At 37.5% G+C, this 18,427-nt stretch overlaps 3 protein-coding genes and 1 pseudogene across 5 annotated transcripts in view; all 4 read left to right on the forward strand.

Moving 5' to 3' along the window:
- LOC139314882 (protocadherin gamma-A4-like) overlaps positions 1 to 18,427 on the forward strand; it is a 234,618-nt gene that overhangs the window by 57,012 nt on the left and 159,179 nt on the right. The window contains exon 1 of one of the 3 annotated variants that reach the window (XM_070940847.1): positions 3,695 to 3,778. The exons of the other annotated variants lie outside the window; for them this stretch is intronic. Coding sequence (XP_070796948.1) covers positions 3,761 to 3,778 — 18 coding nt within the window. The 5' untranslated portion in view covers positions 3,695 to 3,760. Of the gene's footprint in view, positions 1 to 3,694; positions 3,779 to 18,427 lie in introns of those variants that run through there. 3 annotated transcript variants of the gene reach the window in all.
- Positions 1,358 to 3,752, forward strand: LOC139313857 (protocadherin gamma-B5-like). The gene is made up of 2 exons (XM_070939334.1): positions 1,358 to 3,676; positions 3,741 to 3,752. The coding sequence occupies exons 1-2, from the start codon at positions 1,358 to 1,360 to the stop codon at positions 3,750 to 3,752; spliced, it is 2,331 nt and encodes a 776-aa protein (XP_070795435.1).
- LOC139313860 (protocadherin gamma-B5 pseudogene) lies at positions 6,987 to 9,419 on the forward strand (annotated as a pseudogene).
- On the forward strand, positions 15,067 to 17,505 carry LOC139313863 (protocadherin gamma-B5-like). The gene has a single exon (XM_070939341.1). The coding sequence runs from the start codon at positions 15,067 to 15,069 to the stop codon at positions 17,503 to 17,505; it is 2,439 nt and encodes an 812-aa protein (XP_070795442.1).

Consider the following 18,427-nt stretch of genomic DNA (forward strand, 5'->3'; position numbering starts at 1 on the left):
TGAAGAGTGTTTTTAAAAAAATCAGAAGCATTTAACAGTTTCAAAGCCTTGACTATCCTTCCAACTGTACCAGAATGCCAAAGGGAAAAATAGAAAACTTCTGCATTTGACTGAGCATCCTTTACTTGAGGGCTGTATTTCTGTTCTGTTGAAGGTACACAGAGAAGCCTGAGTAATTCTATCCTATATCATGATGTCAAACCCTTCCAGGAGCCACACTATATACTGTACTTTCAAAAAATATACTTTAAAAAAATCCTCACAAGAGGTAATATATGTAGCCCAAAGACTTCAGAAATCAGATTTCTGATGTCACATATATCCATTTACAGTATATATTTGAAGATTCAGTTTCACAGAAATCATGCATATATTGCCACAACACTACCATGCTCTTTGCTCAGCTCCACTTTTCTGTCTATTGGACACTAATTACCAAATTGAAATCTATAATGTGTGAAATCATTTTAGATCACATATAAAGGACAGCATTTCCAGACACTAACATTTGTGTTATAAAATATTTTCTATTTACATATTAAAGGATCAATGTCAATCAGCAGACAGGATTGCAATTTCAGAACAATGTTTTCCTTTCTCTTTACAAATGGATTTAATCACCACCAATTAATTTTGAATCTACATTTGATTCACAATTACCTTTCCGGAAATGATTTTCAACTGCAGAATCAAGGTTTAAACAGCTGGTCTATACAGTATTTTGGCTTATATAACTTTTTTTCAGAATTCTTTTTCTAACTTCTTGTCCAGTGAAGATTTCTGGAGCATTCAGAAACTTGAAAATACTTTGCTTTTCTGTCACATGGATCATGCTAATAAAGAATTCCCCCAGTTATAGATTGCAGAAAACTTATGAATGATACAGGAAAAAATTGTGGAAGGTTTTTGCTTTGTGAAATTTTCTAGCAGATAAATTATTGCTTCTAATACTGAAAAGGACACAAGAAACAGATTACTTAGCAATCTATACAAGCAGTCCTTCCTAACCATACAAAATCATCTGCAAAATAGACACAAAGTGAAGTTATTTCTTTAAGATGCTTCTTGCAGTTCTGCATCTGAGACTCAGAGTGCCGCTGTTGGCCAACATAGTTCCCAGAAAGGAGCTGGAAATACTAATGGGGCTTCCTGCCTTCTGACTATCCAGTCACTGAATGCAGAGCAGTCAAAGAGCAGGATTGAGGGACACTCACCGACCATGGCAGAGAAAAGAAAACCACTGCAGTATAGATAAAACTCAGGAGAATCCCAGGAACCTCTTGATGCTTTCTTTCTAATGGGAATTTAAACTCCTCAGCTTACTGGACTGCACAAAGCACTTTTCACCGCAGGTGGGATGGACGGCAGGAGCAAAGCTAAGAGCAGATCTGTAAAAAGGCAAGTACGTCTCCTCTTCTTATTGTCTTTCGTCTGCCAAACTGTCTCGGACCACCTTCGCTATTCAATTCCAGAGGAAATGGGAAAGGGTTCCATTGTGGGGAATCTTGCCAAGGATCTGAAACTGAGTATTGCAGAAGTGGGAAATCGCAACCTGCATATCCTTTCTTTAGGTAAAAAGCAATACTTCTCCATTAATGCTGAAAATGGGGATCTGTATGTAAAAGACAGGATTGACAGAGAGGAAATCTGTGGGGAAACTGCACTCTGTCCCATCAGTTTTGAAGTGGTGAGTGCAAACCCCATGGACATATTTTACATAACAGTAGAGATCCAGGATATTAATGACAATGCACCACATTTCTTAAATGGTGATATCAAGCTAGAGATAAGTGAATCCTCTTTACCAGGAGCCACATTTCTTCTTGAACAAGCAGAAGATCCTGATATTGGAACTAATTCCCTCCAGGATTATCATCTAACAATTAACCAATATTTTATTCTTGATATTAGTAAACATGATTCAACAAACAAATATGTAGAATTAGTACTGGAAAAACAGTTAGATCGAGAAAGTGAAAGTGTCATTAGTTTGACACTTACAGCTCTTGATGGGGGGAACCCTCCAGAAACTGGAACAGCCAAAATATGGATCAAGATCATTGATGCTAATGACAACCCACCTGTCTTCAGTCAAAAAGTATACAAAATCAGCCTTAAAGAGAATGTGTCAAAAGGATCTACTGTAATACAAGTCAAAGCTACAGACAAAGACGATGGTTCCAATGGCCAGATCAATTATTGTTTTAGCAATATTGCTGATAATGCTCATCGAAAATTTGATTTACATCCAGAAAATGGACTTATAACAATTCAAGAAGAGCTAGACTTTGAGGAAACCTGGAAGTATACCATAGCAGTAGAAGCAAGAGATGGAGGTGGATTAGTAGCACACTGTAATGTTGAAATAAAGCTACTAGATGTGAATGACAATGTCCCAGAAGTGATTTTCGCTTCCTCATCCAGAGAAATTCCTGAAAACTCTCCATTAGGAACATTGATAGCCCTCATCAATATAAAGGATAAAGATTCGGGGGATAATGGGGAGGTCAGTTGCCATTTACAGAATGCTTCCCCATTCAAAATAGTATCAGCAGCTAATAGCTACTATAAGCTGCTAACAGATGGTCCCCTAGATAGAGAAAGCACTCCAGCGTACAATCTTACAATTACAGCCACAGACAAAGGTACGCCCCCTCTTTCTACACAGAAAACCATCTCACTGGAAATTTCAGATATCAATGATAATGCCCCTACCTTTGAGAAATCTTCATACACTGTTTATGTGGCAGAGAACAATCCTGCTAGCTCCTCCATCTTCAGCATCAAAGCTGTAGACCCTGATCTTGGTCGCAATGCTAGGATCACCTACTCCATCCTCACTAGCAAAATAGAGGCACTACCTCTCCCATCTTTCCTCTCCATTAACTCAGAAAGTGGCACCCTCTATTCTCAAAGGTCTTTTGACTATGAGCAACTCAGGGAGTTTGAGGTACAGGTGAAGGCTGAAGATGGAGGCTCCCCCCCTCTCAGCAGCAATGTCACATTGAAGTTGTTAATCCAGGACCAAAATGACCAAAGCCCTCAAATTCTGTATCCTTCCTCAGGAGCAGAGGGCTCAGCCTCCTTTGAGATGGTGCCTCGCTCGGCAGAGATGGGGTACCTGGTTACAAAGGTGGTGGCTGTGGATGCCGACTCTGGGCACAATGCCTGGCTCTCTTATCATCTACTGCAAGCCACTGAGCCAGGACTCTTCACAATTGGTGCCCACACGGGTGAAATCAGGACACTGCGGACGTTTCTGGACAGGGATGCTCTGAAACAGAAGCTAGTGGTTTTAGTGAAGGATAATGGGCAGCCCCCGCTCTCTGCTACAGTCAGTCTCAATCTGATTTTTGCTGAAAACTTCCAAGAGGCACTGCCAGAAATAAATAACCAAACCATGGATTCAGAGCAACAGTCTGAGCTCCAGTTCTATCTAGTGCTGGCCTTAACTTTGATCTCCTTTCTGTTCCTCTTGACTGTAACTCTAGTCATTATGATGAAACTCCAACAGTCAGGGAATCTGAAATTTCTTCCATGCTTTGCTCCCATTCCCCATTCAAGCAATGCTATTATATTCCCACCAAATTATGAGGAAGGGACTATTCCTTATTCCTATCAGCTCTGCTTATCATCCGAGTCCAAGATACATGAAATTACTTTTCCAGCACCCAAAGTTCAACCTGCAGAATGTATTTCATGCAACCAAAATTCTGATGTTCTTCTGCCTACTAATGGAGCCAATGTCCTAAATTCTGAGATGGAGAAAATTAATTTGGTGAGTTTTCTTTTGAAGAGTAACAACTTTACGTATCTTGTTAATGAAATTGAAAATGTTAAAAGATTCTATAAAAGCTACCAGGTCCTTTGATTTCTGTGTAAAAATAAGGTTATCACATCAGTTGTGAAGGTAGTCCTTCACAAGCCCAGAAATTTCTTTTGCTAAGCGAGAAATTTTTTTGTGCATTTTTCCATCTTTCTTGCCTCACAGTTGGTAAGTGAACCACTGCAGTTGTCACCTTAGTAACGTTATTAAGCGAATGTGGCTTCCCCATTGACTTTGCTTATCAGAAGGTTGCAAAAGGTGATCACATGACCCTGGGGATGAGTCAGTTGCCAAATATTTGAATTTTGAATTTTGATTACATGACAATGGGGATGTTCTATGGTTGTCTCTGTGAAAAATGGTCATAAGTTACTTTTTTCAGTGCCGTAACTTCAAACAATCACTAAATGAACTGTTGTAACACGAGAACTACCTCTAGTCCAGTTATCTATTTTACTCAGTGATTCATTTTAAGAAAGATTTATTTTATTTATTGATTAAATTTATATGCCACCCAACTCACTGCCAAGCAATTCTGGGTACTTTACACTGTCATAAGTGTGTTGTTTTATAAGTATGATTGAAACCAGATAAGAATTGATATTTTTTTTTCATAGATCTTTCTAGTGAAAGGAATAGAAATGTTTTGAATGAAATTTAGTAGCAATAACCTCAAATATATATAATGAATAACTTTTTAATGATTCTACAATAGCAACTCTTGTAATTAATTACTATAATAGAGAGCATTTGAAGCACTCACAATGGTTCACTTTTTTTGATACACATGAACTGTCTCAATAATGGATGCCAATATTTCATGTGAGACATTTTTACAAGATGAAGCTAATATGAAATCCCATTTTGTTTTCTATTGTCACTATAATTCATCTAAAATCATTTCTATTTTCTATGTATTTATTTTAATAAATTAAACTAATTAAGTTTTAATTATAATCTTTGCCGAGCACAGGAAAAACTTTCATACAAATAGATATACTAATAATCCACATATGCCATATTAAATGTATGTGCCTTACTCTTGAAAGAGATAATAAAAAGGTTTTAAAAAGACTCATTGCTTTTTTTCTTCTCAACATATTCCATGCTGTTGATTAATTTGTCAAAGTAACTTACACTTTAGAAGTCTAAAAATAATAATAATAAAAAGTTTAGTTAAAGCACACTTTCTCATTTTCTCTTTTCATTTAACAACAATTATTTTTTAAAAAGGAGAACCATTATCACATTGTCACACCCTCAATAGCCCTGACAAGAGAATGGTGGAATCTACATCTGACATCAGGGTTTTGCAAAAAAAAAAAAAAACAATATTAATTGTAATACAACATTTGCAACTAGGTTGTTTGCTGCAGTTGTGGGCTTCCGCGTTTAAAAACTGGAGGACAATTTTAGGATACTGTATATAAAATCCAGTATTTTACCAGTGAAAAGGTTTTTGTGTCAAATCCTACTTCTGCTGCTTGATACAAAGTGAAGAGCTCAGTCAAACAATAAAGTCATTTCATGGATTTCAAAGGGCAGAAATTTACATTCCAAACAGAAGAACAGACAATAAAGTATGATTTATAATCTCATGCATGTCATGCATGTCAAGTAGCTGAAAAAATCAACTCATATTAATTTATATGCTCTGATGTAAATAAAAAGGAATCAGCATGGAATTATGCACATAGACAGGTCTCAAAAAACACTTCTTGGTAACTTTAAAATGACTCAAAAATATTCTCATTTGAAATAATATATACAATGCATACTAATACTAATCCATTATGTTTACCACTGACAGAAAGCTTTTTTATAAATATAAATATGTACAAATATTCACAATAATAATGGCAACAATAATGTTACTGAAAGGAGGTCTATTTATAAAACAAAGTTTTACTAGCATATTGATTATATACAGATTAAATGATAAAAGAGAAAATGACATAATAGAAGTTAGAAAAAAAACATTACTAGAAATATTAGAGAAGTGAAAGGATGTAAAAGAGACATTAAAACAATTACATTTTCAAATCCTGGGTGGTTTCATTAATGAAAACTATGCTCTAATATTATATTGCTTGCCATTGAATTCAGGAATGTGGTTATATGATTTAAATTGACTTTCCAGATCTGTCAGCAATTGTTATAGGCAGACCATACAGATTATTTGGAAAGTTATATTATTGCTAAGAACATTTTCCTAATGCTTAAAACTCATGCTCCTTGTGCTCCTTCTTCATCTTGTTAGTAAAACTATTGTCTATGTAAAAGAAAAGAAATAGAAAATTGACATTTAGTAGTTTTCCTCTGGTGCTATGGTGGTATGGTTCAGGATAAACTAAATTCAGGATCAAACACATTGTACCTTTATTTTTAGATATACAGAACCTATAGACTGTATTCATCATAGGGGCAGTAAATATCAAAGCAACAGGGTAAAAATACAGTAAGAACTTTAAGATATATTTTAAGTATCATTGTCACCCCATTTATTGAGTCTAGCTTGTGTGCCATGAGGTAGGTAAGAGTATTAAGATACATAAAACACTCAATCTTCAGTTATGTGCTTATTTTTCTGAGGCCAAGTCTACTGAAATGAATTCTAAGTTAACAAGTATTAACATTGCACTGTATACCATAATATGAAGAGCTCAGTGAATGAAAGTTCATTGAAAGAGCTATGTTAGAATTGCAGCAAGAAGAAGAAAGAAAAAAAAAAGGCTACAAGGTCAACTCTTACAAAACTCTGTTGGAGTTTTCAGTTAACATAACATTTATGAATACCCCAAAAACGGGTCATTTATGAACACCCCAAAAACGGGTCACATCCAAGCACTTTTTTTATATTCGCCACTATTACTTTTTTATTACTTGTGGAATAGAATCCCTTGCACTTTCCCCTCTGAGCTCAGGGTGTCGCTGTTAACCAACTGGGACGCCGAAGAGAATGGAGAAGAGCTGCTTGTTATACAGATGCTTCCCAAAGGAGGATTCCGGCATTTCGTTAAAGAGAGGGGAAACAGTAGATCACAAATGCAAAGCAGTCTTGCGAAACAGGAAGGTCCCAGACATTAAGAAGAAACGAGAGTGTTTCTTACTATTCTGCATTCCGGTGAGATTTTGAGGCAGTCACTTTATCGCAGAGGAGATGGAGCGAGGGCAAGGAGGGAATGGCAGAGCAATCCGAAGGCAAGTACTATCGTTCTTAATCTTGTCGGTTTCCTACCGGGCCGTCTCCGAACAGATTCATTATTCCATCCCTGAGGAGATGTCAAAAGATTCTATAGTGGGGAATCTTGCAAAGGATCTAGGACTGAGTCTCAAAGGACTGGCAATTCGCAAAATGCATGCCATCTCTCTGGACGAGGTGCAGTATTTCACAATCAGTGCAGAAAATGGAAACCTCTGTGTGAATGACAGGATAGATAGGGAGGAAATATGTGGCCGTATCCCACTGTGTGTTCTTAATCTTAAAGTGGTTATTGAAAATCCGTTAAATATTTACCATCTAAAAATAGAGATACAAGACATTAATGATAATTCTCCACAGTTTCTCAGTAGCATAATCCAGTTGGAGATAATTGAAACAACACAAATAGGCACCAGATTCCTTCTTGGGAATGCCAAAGATCCAGACATTGGCACAAACGCTTTACAGAATTATCATCTTAACACCAATCCTTACTTTACTTTGGATGTGAAAGAGAGTCAAGATGGAAATAAATTTGCAGATTTAGTACTGCAGAAACCACTTGATCGCGAGAGTGAACCAACGGTTCAGATAACACTTACTGCGCTAGATGGCGGGAAACCCAGAAAAACTGGAACAGCCCAAATATGGATCAATGTCACCGATGCCAATGATAATCCACCTATATTCACCCAAGAAGTCTACACAGTCAATCTGAGGGAAAACCTACCAGTTGGGTTCCTAGTGCTGCAACTTGTAGCTTCAGATAAAGATGAAGGCTCAAATGCACAAATTAGATATTATTTCAGCAATATACCGCTGAATGCAAATAAGAAGTTCAGCCTAGATTCAACCAGTGGAATGATTTCTCTTGTGGAACCATTGGATTTTGAGGAAAACTCAGAATATGTGATGACTGTAGCAGCAAAAGATGGAGGTGGATCAATGACCCATTGTAAAGTAGAACTAAAAATCCTTGATGAGAATGATAATGTGCCAGAAATGATGTTCGCGTCCATTTTTAATCCAATTTTGGAAGATTCACAGACTGGAACAGTTATTGCTCTAATTAAAACAAATGACAAAGACATGGCCAATAATGGAAAGGTCATTTGTTTTTTAGAAAATGACTTGCCATTCAAGATTCTTCCATCATCTGACAACTACTACACTCTTTTGATAGATAAACCTTTGGATAGGGAAAAAGCATCTCAGTATAATATTAAAATCACAGCTATTGACAAAGGAACACCTCCATTAACTACCCACAAAACCATCTTACTGGAGATCTCTGATATCAATGACAATGCTCCTGCTTTTGAAAAAACTTCCTATAGCATCTATGTGCCAGAGAACAATCCTTCTGGTGCCTCCATCTTCCAGATTCAAGCCGTTGATCCGGATGTAGATCAAAACTCACAGATCACATATTCAATCCTCACCAGCAACATTGAAGAACTTCCCATCTCTTCCTATATCTCCATTCACTCTGAGACCGGCATCATCTATGCACAGCGATCCTTTGACTATGAGCAGTTCAGGGAATTCCAGTTGCAGGTGAAGGCCCAAGATGGCGGGAGTCCCCCTCTCAGCAGCAACGTCACAGTCAGGGTGTTTATCCTGGACCGGAATGACAACAGCCCCCAAATCCTGTACCCTTCATCAGATTCCAAGGACTCTGGCCACTTTGAGATGGTCCCTCGTTCAGCAGAGGCAGATTATCTGGTAACAAAGGTGGTGGCTGTGGATGCTGATTCCGGACACAACGCCTGGCTCTCCTACCAGCTGATTCAAGCCACAGAACCAGCACTCTTCACTGTTGGCTCCCATACGGGTGAGATCAGGACAGCTAGAACCTTTTTGGAAAGAGATACTGTGAAACAGAGACTGGTCCTTCTGGTGAAGGATAATGGACAACCGACTCTCTCGGCCTCTGTCACTCTGAACCTGGTGTTTGCTGAGAACTTCCAGGAGGCCCTTCCAGAGATGAAAAACCAGATGAAGAGTTCAGAGGATCAGTCGGACCTGCAGTTCTATTTGGTGGTGGCCTTAGCTGTGATGTCATTTTTATTCCTCTTGTCAGTGATTCTGGCCGTTGCCATCAAACTCAGGCAGTCAGGGAATTCCAGTTTCTTACCATGTTTTGCTCCTGTTTCCCATTCCACAGCTGGGGTCATATTTCCACCCAGTTTTCAAGATGGGACTCTGCCTTATTCCTACCAGCTTTGCCTCTCCTCAGAATCCAGAAAGAATGAATTTACTTTTCTGGCACCAAACATTCATGTTGCAGAGAATGTGCTTTGTGCTGAAAAAACTGAGGTGCCTCTTTCAAGCAACAGAGGAAAAACATTACAACCCGAGATGGAGAATAATGAGAAGGTAAATATTTAACTGCAAATTCTATAACAGCACCCTTAAAAGGCAGCAGACTCCTAGACGTGTTTACTCCAAAGTAGATTGCATTCTATTTTACTTTTCTAACATCTAAAATTGTATTTGTTCACAATATTTCACTGCTTTCTCAGAAAATGGTCCAACTAAGTGTAATATCAAGGAAAGCTTCCTTTTTAAAGAACTTCCATATAGTTTCAACATAGATCAGTTATCTTATTAATTTTATTACAGAAGTTCTTGTGTCTAAGTGGTTAGTGTTTGCATGAAGTTAAGACGTTTAATCTGACCCTTATTGTATTTAAATAAGTTTCAACATATTATTCTGTGGCAGCATTTGAATGCCTGCACAAAGTACTGATATTATTTTGAAGGTTACATACCAAAATTGGGAGGAGGGGTGTCATAATGCTTTTAGGACTATGTTGATACATATTACTTCAAGGTTTGACTACCAATTTCTGAGTCCAAATGTTTACTTAATTTAGATAAGTAAAAATGTCTTGTATTTTACAGTCTCAAAATATTTGTTTGAACAAAGAGATAACCCAGGTAATGCAGTACTTTTGCATTTATGTTAGACTATCTTTCATTATATATATAAAAAAACCTTCTCACCCCTATGGGTGGTATGTGTCTTCCTCAATTTCAGGATTTCTACCAGAGTCACGGGAGTTTGAAAGTTTTGCACAGTATCTTAGATGTTTGTAACATTGGACTCTTAACATTGGACATAGAGCTCTGATGTTGTTCCTGGGATCTGTTGGAGCCACTCTCTCAGCTTATGAGTCATAGCCCAAAATGTTCCTAGCTTCATTAGGACCGCTTTGGCCTTTACTTTCCATATCCTCTCCAGTTCTTCCTACATTTCCTAGTAGTTCTCCGACTTCTCATATTCCTTCTTCATGATGTTGCTGTCACTTGGCACTGCTACTTTTATTTTGTATTTTTGTATTTTACTTTTACTGCTGTCCTCTGCTTCTTGTTTACTACCACAATGTTCAATTGACAAATAGCTGCCTGTCTGTCTGGATCTGAAAGTCTCACAGGATCTCAGCCCCCTTATTCTCCATCTCCCATCTGAATTTGGGAGGATCTAACCCACATACTGTGCAGATATTCCTGTACACAATCCCAGGTTCAATGTGCGTTCAATGTCTGCCATTCCTGCCCTATATACAGTAGAGGCAATTCTAAGATCTCATCAAATTCTGCTTTCTACATGCTTTTCATTATAAGTGCCATTACCTTACTCTGGTAGCCTGGATATGGCCATTTAAAGAAGTATCTTATATTTTTGATATGTAAATTATAGATGTATTTAAAGAATCACAGTTAAATAAAAACAATTTTTTAATAATAGTTGTGCTGGTATTCCATTTAAAAGTGCAGTGATCATACAAAGTTAAAAGATCTGTAGTCGTGAGTTTTATTATTATAGAATCTTTATGGGCTTTATGATTATGATCTCAAGCTTCATGATTATAGAATCAAAAAAACCTCAGAATTGGTCAACATCCAAGTCCAAATCCATAGAATCATAGATTCAGAAAATTTTGGCTACCATTCATGATCTCTGTTGAATACAAGAGTCCAAATTAAAAATTTCTAGGGAGATTGCAATCTAGTTTGGCCTCTTAGCACATCCAAGAAAGGAGAGTTGATTACATTTGTAGGCAGATGGATCCACTGTCAAATCATTGTTAGTGTCAAAAAATGCTTTGTAACATTCAGAACCTGCCTTCTTAAAACTTAAATCTATTATTGTATGTCCTACATTTCTACATTTTCTCTATTTCTACATTTTTCTTTGTTGTGTCTTTGGGGTGCTTAAAAAGTGCTATACTATTCTTTCTGTTCTTATATTAACAATCTCATAATTATTTTGATTGCCAAGAATCACAAAATAGAACACTAAAACAAATAATTATTTTCCCCAGCCTAAACATACCTAATCTCTTGAATATCTCTTCATATTTATATTTGCCTGATCATCCTTTCACTTCCTTAAATCTATTTTCAGTTTATCTAAATATTTTTAATGTTGTTGTTGTTGTTAGTTGTAAAGTCATGTCTGACCCATCATGGACAACTTTCCTCCAGGCCTTCCTGTCCTCTACCATCCCTCGGAGACCATTTAAGCTCACACCTTCATTGCTTCAGTGACTCCATCCAGCCACCTCATTCTCTGCCCTCTCCTTCTTCTTTTGCCCTCAATCGTTTCCAGCATTAGGCTCTTCTCCAGTGAGTCCTTCTCATTAAGAGGCCAAACTATTTCAGTTTCATCTTCAGGATCTGGCCTTCTAAAGAGCAGTCAGGGTTGATCTCCTCTAGGACTGACTGGTTTGATTGCCTTGCAGTCCAAGGGACTCGCATGAATCTTCTCCAGCACCATAGTTCAAAGGCCTCAGTTCTTTGACGCTCAGCCTTGTGGTCCCATTTTCACAACCATACATTGCAACTGGGAAAACCATAGCCTTGACTATATGCACTTTTGTTGGCAGGGTGATGTCTCTGCTTTTTTAGTATGCTGTCTTTTAATTTTTTGGCTGTAGTCCCCATGTGCGGTGATCTTGGAGCCCAGGAAAATAAAATCTGTCACTACCTCCATTTCTTCCCCATCTATTTGCCAGGAATTGAGAGGGCTGGGAGCCATGATCTTAGTTTTCTTAATGTTGAGTTTCAAGCCAACTTTTGCACTCTCCTCCTGCACCCGCGTCAGAAGGCTCTTCAGTTCCTCTTCACTTTCTACCATTAGAGTGGTATCATCTACATATCTGAGGTTGTTGATATTTCTTCCGGCAATCTTAATTCCAACTTGTGATTCATCTAGCCCCGCCTTTCTCATGATGTGCTCTGCATATAAGTTAAATAGGCAGGGTGACAGTATACAACCTTGCCGAACTCCTTTCTCAATTTTGAACCAATCAGTGGTTGTGTGTCCAGTTCTCACTGTTGCTTCTTGACCCATATATAGATTTCTCAAGAGACAAATTAGATGGTCTGGTACTCCCATCTCTTGAAGAACTTGCCACAATTTGTTGTGATCCAAACAATCAAAGGCTTTAGCATAGTCAATGAAGCAGAAGTAGATGTTTTTCTGGAACCTCCTAGCTTTCTCCATGATCCAGCATATGTTGGCAATTTGATCTCTAGTTCCCCTGCCTCTTCGAAATCCTGCCTGTACTTCTAGTAGTTTTCGGTCCACATAATGCTGGAGCCTAGCTTGTAGGATTTTGAGCATAACTTTCCTAGCATGTGAAATGAGTGCAATAGTGTGGTAGTTTGAGTATTCTTTGGCATTGCCCTTCTTTGAAATTGGAAAGTAAACTGACCTTTTCCAATCCTGTGGCCACTGTTGAATTTTCCAAATTTGCTGGCATATTGACTGTAGCACTTTTTATTTTAATGTAGGTACTCACAAATGATGCTATAATGATGGGGTCTGAGTAATGGAAAATAAATTTAAATTTCCCATTATTTAAAATTCAATTTTTCTTTCTGCAGCTAAATTGCATTCACCATTTTGCAATTGCCTCACACTACTGATTCATACAATTTGGAATTAAATGCTGAAGAGAACAGTTAAAAGAACTAGGTATGTCTAGCCAAAGAAGAGAAGGATTAGGGGTGACATGATAGCTGTCTTCCAGTACTTGAGGGGTTGTCAGAGAGAAGAGGGGGTCAATTTATTCGCTATAGCACTTGAGGGCAGGACAAGAAGCAATGGGTGGAAGTTTGTTAAATAGATATCCAACTGGGAACTGAGAAGAAATTCCTGACAAGTGAGAACAATTAATCAATAGAACAACTTGCCTCCCAGAGTTGGAGGTTTTCAAGAAAAGATTGGGCAACTATTTATTCAGGATGGTATAAGGTCTCCTGCCTTGGGCAGGAGGATGGACTAGAAGATCTTGAGGGTCCATTCCAGCCCTATGATTTTATGTTAGTTGGATATTATGTTACGTTACGTTATGAGATAGGTGTAGAATGAAAATTCAGATATTTATACACACATTCCTTGCCCATCTTGTACTGTAACTAAATAAATCTAGGAACTTAATACAGTACTCCACCCATATGAATGTTACATTAATAGCTGACAAAGCTGCAATAGGATATTAAAAGACTTATTGTGCAAAATTTCTCCTAATTCACATGGCATTTACACTATCATAAACATCCTTTCTAAAGTTGCGACAAAAATATTTTTGTAGCATCACCCATGAAGAATTAAATATCGGAATCCCATCTCTTCAATCCAAGATGTGCTAGCATTTCTGAGCCAAGCTCCATATATAGCCTTTGGAAGGTGGTTCACCAGGCAGATTTCAAACAGGAAGCAAAGCCAGGTCAAAATTAAATTAAATATAAACTTGTTCCTTATAAAAATTAAATAATGGTAATTAGATACAGTTAGCACAATTATTCTCCATGCAGTATTTTTCTCTCATATTAAAGACTGCAATTTATCAATAACTTTTGAAATTATTAAATCTCTGTTGCTTATGACCCATTTTAAAGTAAATTACATTTTCTTATCAATTTTTCAGCAGTCATCTTTAACTGTAATTATTGTTACTATTATATTAATAATAATAATAATAATTATATTTTTATGCCATCTGCCTTCCAGCAACTCTGGGCAGGTGATCTTTAAAAAAATCTTCTCAGTATGCTTATTACTTAACTACAACCTCTGTGTATTGTACACTTATTACCAGTTTATAAAGTATGAAATCATTATAGACCATATAAAAGGTACTTGATTTCCATATTTCTGTTATTTTTCAGTTCCACTTTAAGAGCAAAATGCCATTCAAGAGGACAGTTTCCAATTTCAGAACAATCTTCTTCCTGAAAAGTGCCCATCATCTGGCACTATCAACATACAATATTGGCTCTTAAAGTTTGCAACTACTTTTTAGGGAATGACTTTCAACAGCTTATCCATCTGACCTGTGATTGATTGATTGATTTAGTTTAAATGCTACCCATCTTATTAGCAAAGCAACTCTGTATGTCTTACATCACAATGTGGGTTTGGGCTGTATTTCAACCTCTTTTCTAACTTCTTGCTCCCTTTCTGGAACACTCAGAAACTTGAAAATACTTTGCTTTTCTGTCACATGGAACCTACTATTAAAAGGATCTCCCAGTTACGGATTGACAAAATGTTACAAAAAATTGTGCAAATTTTTTATTTCTGAAATTTTCTTAGATAAATTATTGCTTCTAATACTGAAAAGGACACAAGAAACAGATTACTTAGCAATCTATACAAGCAGTCCTTCCTAACCATACAAAATCATCTGCAAAATAGACACAAAGTGAAGTTATTTCTTTAAGATGCTTCTTGCAGTTCTGCATCTGAGACTCAGAGTGCCGCTGTTGGCCAACATAGTTCCCAGAAAGGAGCTGGAAATCTAATGGGGCTTCCTGCCTTCTGACTATCCAGTCACCGAATGCAGAGCAGTCAAAGAGCAGGATTGAGGGACACTCACCGACCATGGCAGAGAAAAGAAAACCACTGCAGTGTAGATAAAACTCAGGAGAATCCCAGGAACCTCTTGATGCTTTCTTTCTAATGGGAATTTAAACTCCTCAGTTTACTGGATTGCACAAAGCACTTTTCACCGCAGGTGGGATGGACGGCAGGAGCAAAGCTAAGAGCAGATCTATAAAAAGGCAAGTACGTCTCCTCTTCTTACTGTCTTTCGTCTGCCAGACTGTCTCGGACCACCTTCGCTATTCAATTCCAGAGGAAATGGGAAAGGGTTCCATTGTGGGGAATCTTGCCAAGGATCTGAAACTGAGTATTGCAGAAGTGGGAAATCGCAACCTACATATCCTTTCTTTAGGTAAAAAGCAATACTTCTCCATTAATGCTGAAAATGGGGATCTGTATGTAAAAGACAGGATTGACAGAGAGGAAATCTGTGGGGAAACTGCACTCTGCCCCATCAGTTTTGAAGTGGTGTGTGCAAACCCCATGGACATATTTTACATAACAGTAGAGATCCAGGATATTAATGACAATGCACCACATTTCTTAAATGGTGATATCAAGCTAGAGATAAGTGAATCTTCTTTACCAGGAGCCACATTTCTTCTTGAACAAGCAGAAGATCCTGATATTGGAACAAATTCCCTCCAGGGTTATCATCTAAGTATTAATGAGAATTTCATACTTGAATTTAGACTGGTGGAAAATAGAAAACAATATCCGAAATTAGTGCTAAAGAAACAGTTAGATCGTGAAAGTGAACACTGTATTAATTTAACACTTACTTCTGTTGATGGTGGTAATCCAACAAAACATGGAACAGCCAAAATATGGGTCAGGGTTATTGATGCCAATGACAATGCACCCATCTTCAGTCAAGAACTTTATATGGTCAGCCTCAAAGAGAATGCATCAAAAGGATCTACTGTAATACAGGTGGAAGCCACAGACAAAGATGAAGGTTCCAATGGCCAAATCAACTATTTATATAGAAATATTGCTGATAATGCTCATCGGAAATTTGACTTGGATTCCAAACAGGGATTTATTTTAATTCACGAAGAGCTAGATTTTGAGGAAACAGAGATGTATACTATAGCAGTAGAAGCAAGGGATGGAGGTGGGTTAGTAGCACACTGTAATGTTGAAATAAAGCTATTAGATGTAAATGACAATGTCCCAGAAGTTATTCTTGCCTCCTTATCGAGGGAAATTCCTGAAAACTCTCCATTAGGAACATTGGTAGCCCTCATCAATATAAAGGATAAAGATTCGGGGGATAATGGGAAGATTAATTGCTATTTACAGAATGCTTCCCCGTTCAAAATAGTATCAGCAGCTAATAACTACTATAAGCTGCTTACGGATGGTCCCCTAGATCGAGAAAGCACCCCAAAGTATAATCTTACAATCACAGCCACAGACAAAGGTATGCCCCCTCTTTCTACACAGAAAACCATCTCACTGGAAATTTCAGATATCAATGATAATGCCCCTACCTTTGAGAAATCTTCATACACTGTTTATGTGGCAGAGAACAATCCTGCTAGCTCCTCCATCTTCAGCATCAAAGCTGTAGACCCTGATCTTGGTCGCAACTCTAGGATCACCTACTCCATCCTCACTAGCAAAATAGAGGCACTACCACTCCCATCTTACCTCTCCATTAACTCAGAAAGTGGCACCCTCTATTCTCAAAGGTCTTTTGACTATGAGCAACTCAGGGAGTTTGAGGTACAGGTGAAGGCTGAAGATGGAGGCTCCCCCCCTCTCAGCAGCAATGTCACATTGAAGTTGTTAATCCAGGACCAAAATGACCAAAGCCCTCAAATTCTGTATCCTTCCCCAGGAGCAGAGGGCTCAGCCTCCTTCGAGATGGTGCCTCGCTCGGCAGAGATGGGGTACCTGGTTACAAAGGTGGTGGCTGTGGATGCCGACTCTGGGCACAATGCCTGGCTCTCTTATCATCTACTGCAAGCCACTGAGCCAGGACTCTTCACAATTGGTGCCCACACGGGTGAAATCAGGACACTGCGGACGTTTCTGGACAGGGATGCTCTGAAGCAGAAGCTAGTGGTTTTAGTGAAGGATAATGGGCAGCCCCCGCTCTCTGCTACAGTCAGTCTCAATCTGATTTTTGCTGAAAACTTTCAAGAGGCACTGCCAGAAATAAATAACCAAACCATGGATTCAGAGCAACAGTCTGAGCTCCAGTTCTATCTAGTGCTGGCCTTAACTTTGATCTCCTTTCTGTTCCTCTTGACTGTAACTCTAGTCATTATGATGAAACTCCGACAGTCAGGGAATCTGAAATTTCTTCCATGCTTTGTTCCCTTTCCCAATTCAAGCAATACCATTATATTCCCACCAAATTATGAGGAAGGGACTATTCCTTATTCCTATCAGCTCTGCTTATCTTCCGAGTCCAAGATACATGAAATTACTTTTCCAACCCCCAAAATTCAAACTGCTGAAAATATTTCATGCAACCAAAAATATGATGTGCTTTTGGGAAGCAATGGAGCCAATGTCCTAAATTCCAAGATGGAGAAAACTAATTTGGTGAGTTGTTTTTATTAGTACTGACTTTGTAATCTAACTATCTTTTAAAAGATTCTCAATAAATGTTTGATTCTATGATTTTGTATATACTTTCTACTTTACCTGTTGTTTGCTTTATTGTACTCAAGAACCTCTACAGTTGTAATAGTTTCTAACATACCTTTCATAAATCAGTGTTATTTCAGAATTAGACTTTGGAGCAAGCATGGTCTCCTTCCAATTGAAAATATATTATTGGCCAGTTTTATTATTTGCAGTTTTGAGGTTTTCATAGAAGTTTAAAATTTAGTGAAAAGAAAGTTCAAATAACATGTAAGTGCTTTGAATGAAATAGCAAATTAGATGAGAAAAAACAATTATCAAATATGAATAACAAATGACCAATATGTTATGCTTTTTCAGTATAATAGTAGCAGAAATAATTTGCAGAAAGCATTTCAGCATTCAGAACAGTACACATAAATTATTTAGTAGATATAATGTGGACCAAGAGCATATGCCGGTGTTTAGTTGTGAGCATTTTTACTAAAAAGAAGTATATAAGTATAGTTTTGTATTTTATCAAATGCCCAGACTAAGTTATTACCTGTCTCAAATTACCTCTGCACTGCACAAATTAATGCACCACGGTTACATCTAGTATGAACTATCTATTTTGACAAATCTGGAAGGAACACTTTTTTAAATTAAGCTATAAATTAAGCTTAAAGTCTATTCTCCAATTTCAAATGGAATATAAGTGCAAAATACAAGTTTTTAAAAGCTGAGTTCTCTTCTTACTTCCTAACTTATAATATATTTCCTTTTTTTAATTATTATTAAGTTTTTTTATTTTTAAATATATATAAGTATTAAATACATGAATAGTGTGGCATCTGGGTGTCCTTGATTTTGATACCAAATAATAGTGAAGAGATTGACAATTTTGATAACCTTAATT

Source organism: Pituophis catenifer, unplaced genomic scaffold (genome assembly GCF_029215685.1).
Source record: "Pituophis catenifer annectens isolate HBS135680 unplaced genomic scaffold, rPitCat1.0.hap2 SCAF_3, whole genome shotgun sequence".
NCBI classification, from domain to species: Eukaryota; Metazoa; Chordata; class Lepidosauria; order Squamata; family Colubridae; genus Pituophis; species Pituophis catenifer.